This window comes from Clarias gariepinus, chromosome 20 (assembly GCF_024256425.1).
Source record: "Clarias gariepinus isolate MV-2021 ecotype Netherlands chromosome 20, CGAR_prim_01v2, whole genome shotgun sequence".
Classification (NCBI taxonomy): Eukaryota; Metazoa; Chordata; class Actinopteri; order Siluriformes; family Clariidae; genus Clarias; species Clarias gariepinus.
The window spans coordinates 8,178,230-8,186,464 of NC_071119.1; the positions used below are offsets into that span (position 1 = coordinate 8,178,230).

General features: G+C 36.6%; 1 protein-coding gene across 1 annotated transcript in view; it reads right to left on the minus strand.

The window, feature by feature from the left end:
* Positions 1-7,702, minus strand: part of LOC128508502 (C-type lectin domain family 4 member K-like) — a 214,445-nt gene extending 206,743 nt beyond the window's left edge. The window contains exons 1-2 of the mRNA XM_053479848.1: positions 7,575-7,702; positions 2,834-3,089 (exon numbers count right to left, since the gene is read on the minus strand). Of these exons, the coding sequence (XP_053335823.1) occupies positions 2,834-3,089; positions 7,575-7,593 (275 nt within the window). The 5' untranslated portion in view covers positions 7,594-7,702. The remainder of the gene's footprint in view (positions 1-2,833; positions 3,090-7,574) is intronic.
* Between the last annotated feature and the right edge of the window lie 533 nt (positions 7,703-8,235).

The window sequence follows — 8,235 nt, forward strand, 5'->3', positions numbered from 1 at the left end:
GTTATTTACAGAGAGTTGGGTAGTTTTTGTGTAACCCAGCTGCTGGGTTGAAGTTTGGTGGCCCCTCCCCCAAAGTGGATTCAGCGGCTGTCAGTCAGAGCTTCGTGTCTCTCTTGAGCTCCCACACCGCTGATGACGGTTCATTTAAGGGAAAATTACATTAAATACAAGGTCTGTATACACATGTTCACTCACCTAAGTCATATATGACTGAAAAATTATTACTATATGTGAGATTTATTACTGTTACTGTGTTAAGGTTACAATTAAACTTTCAGGCTGGTCTGAGGTAAGATAATTTAGCTGACAATAGCTGCTATAGTTAGCCAAAGAACCCCACCTGTGTGTGAAAGAAACGGATAAGATGTCTGAGCTTTTTATTTTTCTCTGTAGAATGTTTGCAGGGTGACGAAACTGTAACTGTAGTATTAGCATGACGCTAGCATTTAGTTAACATTAGAACTTTATTAATCTCATTGTTTGAGACAATAAAATGCTGGGGTGTTACAAAACACTGACCCTCTCACAAATATACACACCTGCTAACCTCCCGTTTTTCACTAGCTAGTAATTTACTCCGCGGTCAAAAGTCGCTGCGTTTCTCCTGAGTTATAACAATATTTTACACCTTTCCCCCTTTGGCAAGTAGTATGCAAATATGACTGCTGCATGTAAGCTAACCAGGTTAAAATTAAAATAGGCTAAATTATCAGTCAGCTGTACAGATAACTACTAGATGGAAGTATTAATATTTGGGTGATTATAATGTGCCAGTATGACCCCAGCTATGACAATGCATCTCCTCGGTAATTGGATTAAAAACAACGCAGACCACAAGACCAACTAGTCTGATAAAGATCTCATATATATATGAGCTTTATCCCAAAAGCCATGCTTATTTTGCTCATTTTATTTTTGGTAGTAGCTGTCTCCATGTTTTTGTTTCAGGTTACCTATACCCTAGCTTTGTCATTTTTTTTATTTAGTATAAATCCTATTACACATTAAATTGATAGTCTTATTCAGTTTAATCTTTGTTATTCAACAAATTTTTAACTTTCTTTCATTTCTTTCTAAGGTTGGCACCAACATGGTGGAATACCTCCAGCAGGCTGAAGGGTCAAGGCCGTACCCCTACTGTATATCCTGACGTTGGGAGATGATGACCAGCGCTGCTCTCAGGCATTCCTCATTCTGGTGGGACAGGCTCTGGAGCAATGCACACTACTTGGGGCGGTTGATGTGTGCTTCAAGGCATTTTATATTTTTGACATTTAGAATTTAAAGTAGTGTGCTCCTGTATAGGACTTTTTGTAATGTTGCTATGAAATAGCAGGGCCTACTTAAAAAGTCATAGACGGTGTTTGTATGTTAAAACGGGACCAGGGCTGGATAGTTTTGTTCTGCAGAAAAGATATCTAATGTCACAAAGAGATCCTGCTCTGTAGAAGCTGCCTCAGCCTATTTGTGTTATTACTCCATTCTGCCCTTATGAGTAATAGTATAGCAATGATGTCGCTGTTGATTATCTGCTATTGTGCTTTTGAAAAATAAACGTTTTTTTCTATGAACATTTAATAGGATGTTGTTTATTGCATATATGTATGGTTTGCAAAACTTTTAAGTTTTTTTTTTGTAATAAACCAGTATATCAAAGTAATTTAACTGTTTAATAGACGTGGATAGTTTTTTTTTTTTTTTTTTTTTACAGATTCACTGTAAAACATAAAAATAAGAATAACCTATTTGTGAGGTAGAATTAACTCAACATTCCAGTTAAAATGAACCAACATCTGGGTAGAACATTTAACCAATTTATGTGGTAGAATTAACCCAGCATTATAGTTAAATATAACCCAGCATTTGGGTTGAATATTTAACCCATTTTGCTGGGTTAAAAAAATAACCCATTTTGCTGGGTTAAATTAACCCAGCATTTAGTTAGTCCAATAGTTACCCAGCATTTTTTAGGGTGTGCATACGCTATATATTATGAAAATGTATATGCGTGTATACGCATGTATTCACCTTTCATGAGCTTACTTTATTATTCTTTAACATAAGGTTGCTAACATAAGAGATATAACCTGATTATTTGAATTATAATTAAGCTGATATAAAATATTGGGGTTTCACTATTTGTACCGTGTTTTTACTCAGTACATACATAATTAAACAAATAGTTACAATTGTTAAAAAAAATAACAATTAAAAAAATTTCCCAGTTTGTACTTTTGTATAACTTGATAATTATAGTTGTATTTCACCTTTTAGACCCAGTTTGGATAAATAAAAACAGCACACACACTTTAAAGAGAACTCTATGTGTTTACAATAAGCACATATATAGACATTTATATTTTAGACACTGGGTGTGGAAACGGCCGCGGTACATATATTATCTCCAGGAGAAAGGTACGGTTTAGTGATTGGGAATTAATGTTGAGGTGATCAGTAATTAATCAGGTGTTATTACAATACAGACAAAATTAGTTATTTGTTCTAGTAATTATCTGGTAGTTAATATTAGTAATATATGCGTTAATGAAGAACTATTCATTTATTCTTTCTTACACTTTACACAGCTGAATTATAGATAAGGATTGTAAAGTGCTACTGATATTGATGGGGTACTTTCATTCTAAGAGTTTTGTGGAATTATATGGACGAACATGTGAGAGGATGTGAGTAAAATCTTGATGCTCTGGTTTTACGTCAGCTCATTGATTTCACATGAGTGCATTTAACTGTGGGCAGAAAATGTAATGCTAAATATATCTACTTACCTGAATAACAAAGTGCCATGAAGTGTCCATCTCTCTCCTTCTTCAACTGATCTCTCTCCATAGTCAGTTTGTTCTTACTGGTCTGTAACTGGTCTCTCTCTATAGTCAGGTTTTTGTAACTGGTCTGTAACTGGTCTCTCTCTATAGTCAGGTTATTGTTACTGATCTGTAACTGATTGTTTTCTGTAATCAGCATACTGAATTTGATCCCCAGCAGTGTGATGACAGTGATCAGGAGAACAAAAAGCAGCACAACAAACACTGCAGTCAGTCTGTAACACCTGCCCCATGCAGTGTCTCCACCTTAAGGTACATGAACACAAAGACAAATATTTTAGTCTCTTCAAATTTGGACCTAGCAATTACAGTTTAGTCTTAACAGCCTCATTGTTAGCAATGCCAATCAGCATTGAGCTGAAGAACATTAACCAATCATTTAAACATGATCCATCTGTGACTTTATCCAGCCATCATCTAAATAAATAAATTAATTAATAAATTAATACAGCTGGCGGGGGCTTCGGACTTGTTTTAAATAAAATCATTTGCAAATCTCAACCACGTCACCTGTTCTGTCTCTGTAGCATGATGACTACATGACAGAGTAAAGTTTTCACCCAGATTTTATATAAAAACATTTATTTCTTAATTGTCTGTGGATATAGATTACCTGCGACATGCAAAGCGAATTCCTAACAGAGCTCATTAGCGTCAACTGATGGCCATACTGTAAGACTCCAGTCAGGTGCACTAACAGCTAGGAGCTCGGAAATTATTTTAACTTAATAATATAAGAAACTAAAACATTTGCTAAATCAAAAGTGTAATGTTAATAATGTGTATTATTAATAAATGAAATAATAAGAAGAAGAAAAAAAAGAAGAAGAAGAAAACATTAAAACTAATTTCTTAGATTAAATTCCATTTTTTTTAAATAAAAGAATCTTATTTTGCAATGATATACCTAATTACACCTGTTTAGGAATATAAAAGAAGCCTTGAGAGGAACCAGAACAACAGAGAGCCCATCATCATTTGGGTGATAACAGGTAGCAGAAAATAGTTTCACAGCCACAGGATCTTGTCATAAATTAACAACTATTAAATAAAAGCAAAATAAATTGTTGCTACTAAAAAAATATAATTCCAATTGTTTTGTTAATCACAAAATCTACAAAAGACCGACTTAAAAAGTTTTAAATTATGGGTTCATGTTGAGTCAGCTTTATTATTTTTTTTATATTCATTAATAAGTGTGAATAATATAAATTTGTTTCCACATTTTAGTTGATGGTATGTCATGCATGTCAGCCAGACAAAGACTTTATTAAAGAACTAAATGAAAAAAAAAACAGAATAATAGAACAGAACAGGACAGATGTGTGTAAGACAACTGTGAACACCTGGGAGATTAAATAAGGAAATTAATTAAACATAACTAGACATGCTGTAAACAGAAATCATTAACATAAAGACACAAAGTCCAAAGCAGCTCTGCCTTTTGCCACAAGAGGGCAACACCAACATGGTATTCATCGTCGCTGACGGTGGGTGATGTAAGAAAAATATATTTATATAGGGTGGCAAAAGATTTTGAAAGGGTGGCATTAAAGGGTTGTATGTGCTTTAACACATCTACAAAGTGTCTAAAAACAGTCCTCATAATGTCAGGGACATTTTACATTGCATTATTAAAAAAAGGATCACATGAGAAGAGTAAATTATCACTTACTCATCTTCTATACTGCTTTATCCTGTATTCAGGGTCACGGGGGGTGCTGGAGCCTATCCCAGGAGGCTTAGGGCATGAGGCGGGGTATACCCTGGACAGGGTGCCAATCCATCACAGGGCACACACACACACACAGATACACACTTATTCACACACTAGGGGCAATTTTCGGAACGCCAATCAACCTAACCTACAAGTCTTTGGACTAATTATATATTTATATTATTTTCATATTGGGGCACCACAGTGACATAGTGATTAGCACTGTGGCCTTGCACCTCCAGGATTGAGGGTTCGATTCCTACCTCAGGGTCTCTGGGTGTGGAATATGCATGCTCTCCTCATGATTTGGATGCAGGTGTACCTTCTTTGCAACAGAACACAACTTAAGGATGCAGTAGACAACTATAAAGGGGCCACAACCCCTGGCTGGCCATACCAATGTTTGGGACTTCGCCTTTCGGACATTCGCCTTTCGAAGCTTGTGATAGTTGATGGCTGAGCCAAGTGTCTAAAACCGGGTGGAGTTTTACTCTGCTGGGTTTTTGCTACAGGTTTTGCAGGTTTAAGTATATGGTCAAAGCTTTTCATCTCACAGCGGAATTCCAATCTGAAGAATACAGTGGAATTTACACAGCTGGTATCAATATTTTCCCCCCAAAAATTGTGAGAAGGATCTACCTGATGCCACAGTTGGGGAGTCATCAGGAGTGAGAGAGTGGCAGGATGCTCAGAGTGGGGCTGACAAGACCCCTCGAAGCAACACACTTCAATGAGAGGCCATAGACAAAGAGCTCCAGGAGATGGCTGTCAGCACAGTTAGACTTTAAGCTCAGCCCACAGTGGAGTAGTGAGGGGTCGTTCATGAATGATTCGTTCTTTTTGAACCTGGTGATCCCCACAGCCTTTATCAAGACTGTATTTCCTGCTTAGTGCCATGTAGAGATTACTGTAAGGTACAAATTTTGCCCTGACCCATGATATGCTTATGATATTCCATACAGTGCATACAGTAGGTACAGGTAGGTAGAGGCATGCAGCATGCAAGAGCAATCAAGCGAGTGAAAGAGAAAGATAGATAGAGAGAGTGAGAGAGTTAGCTGAGAACACATAATAATCGCTTTAGCATTCTTTTTTCCAGGGCATGCTACTGTACATACTAGTCAGACAAATAGTTTTAACTGGACTCACACTGAAAGTTGTAAAAATTATATATACAGTTTTATGCAAATGTTTAGGCACTACTTGATAAATAAGTTTAGCTCGTTAGATCTGATACATGGCAACAGCTGTCATTAGTAAATGCCAATTTCAAAGCTTTACAAATACTTTGCCTCTTCAAACCTTGTGCACACACTTGCGGACACTCAACAACCATGGGTTCCTCTAAGCAGCTGTTTAAGACTTGAAATTTAAAGTTAAAGTTATTGATGCCCACAATGCAAGAGAAGGCTACAAGAAAATAGCAAATCATTGTTAGCTTGCAGTTTCCACAGTGAGAAATTGTAGGGAATATTTGATTTTTAGTGTGTTTCATGATATTCTGTGTGCGTGAGAACAGAATGTTTTTCTTTCTTTTACCTCGACACAAGCTGCACTTTCAATAAACACATTCTACAGTAGTTTATGTTAAGGGTCGTAAAACTGTTAAACGCTCGTAAATGCAGAGCTACTCCTAAATTTATTTTCTTCTTCACCTTATCTTTTATAAACATTCCAGACCAGATGTAAACGCTCATGCATCCACTTTTTTTGGGTTCTTTGTGTGTGTGCATATACAGTATATACTCCTGTCTCATACAATAAACTTTGAACGTCTCACTGAGCACTGACTTGTGTATATCATTGAGCGGTTCCCTGGTACCAGGCGGGACAAGCAGAATACTGGCTGAGCACTGAGTAGACAAAAGGAAGTCTACCAAAATTTAAGAAATCCTTACAGAAATGTAATTAAGAGATGGCAGTTTAGGGAAACTGTGGAGGTCAAGATGAGATCTGGAAGACCAAGAAAACTCATATGAGAGAACTGCTCATATACTGGTCAAAAAGACAAATCAACACTCCCATTTGACTGCAAATAACCTGCAGGAAGATTAAGCAGAAGGAAACCTTACCTGCATCCCCATCATAAAATCTAACATCAGAAGTATGCAACAGAATACTGTAGCTACAAAAACCTGGTGCATTTTGGAAACAAGTGCTGTGGACTGATGAAGTTTAAATATAACTCTTTGGCCACAATCAGCAAAGGCACGTTTGGAGGAAAAAAGGAGCAGCATTTTATGAAAAGACTACCTTGCCAACTATTAAGCATAGGGGTGGATCTATCATCCTTTGGGATTGTATTGCAGTCAGTGGAAACATTGCACGGGTGGAAGGAAAAATGGATTCCTCTAAATACCAGCAAATTCTGGAAACAAACATCACAAGCTTTTTGATTAATTCTACAACAGGACAATGATCCTTAACATACCTCGAACTCCACTATGGAATACCTCAAGAGACGCAAGCTGAAGGTTTTGGAATGGCCATCACAGTCCCATCATTTAAACATGATTGAAAATTTATGGGTAGATCTTAAAAAAGCTGTGGATGCAATACGACCAAAGAATATTATAGAACTAGAAGCCTTTTGCAATGATGAATTGGAGAAAAACCAAAGTACAAGAACTTCAAGACTTTTAGCTGGCTATAAAAAGCATTCGCAAGCTGTGATATCTGCCAGAGGAGGTGTTACTAAGTACCGATTATGAAGGGTGCCCAACACCCTTTTGCACAGTGCCACAATAATTGTAAAATTAAATTAATGACTTAAAAAATAATTATGTGTTAATGTTTGTCAATGTAACTATGCTGAAAACATTGTCCTTTTTTTCCATTTTCAAGAGAGACTGTGTTAACATCTTTTTAATTAAAATTTATCAAGGGGTGCCCAAACTTTTGCATAAGACTGTGTGTGTGTGTGTGTGTGTGTGTGTGTGTGTATATAACTTAAAGTTAATTTAAGTTAGTAGATCAGTATATAGTACCGTATACACATATTTAAGTGTTTTTACCTGAACTCTCAGCTTGCATAAAGCTTCTGGGCCTCTGGGTCTTCAAATTGCCTGTATTTGCATAAATATCTTCATATGAGTGCTCGCTGTCTCTGGAATCAGTTCTGTTGACTTTTGTCACTTTTGCATTTTCATAAATCTCCTCACTTATCTCCATTCTTCTCTTAGCAGGAACCATGATCTTTCAGTGGACTAGTTATCAGTCTGTATAAAGACCTGTACCAGTAACTACTTGTCTAAAACTACACTGTGGCTGTCAGAAGTCACACTGCACAAGTGACTGGTTGTGCTGCTGCTATATCGAAAAGCTATTTCCTGTTTCAGTAATTTTAAATACGCAACAAGACAAGTGAGAGACTGACACACTATGAAGACGCTTACGAAGGAGGGCCTTAATGTGGTCACTGGTAGTCATTACCCTGCTGAAAAATCCAGCATAGACCGCATATAAATCATGCTGGTCTATGCTGGCTAATTCTGGTTAGTGCTGGTCTGATGCTGGTTTAGCTGGTTTGTTGTAAATAAATGGACCGTGTAGTGTTATATTTAAAAGCATTTACATACAAGAGACAAAAATAATCCATTTACCAAAAACATGTAAATACATTATTTTAAATTTATTAAATATCTGCTGGGTTGTCTAAAAACACAACACAAACCG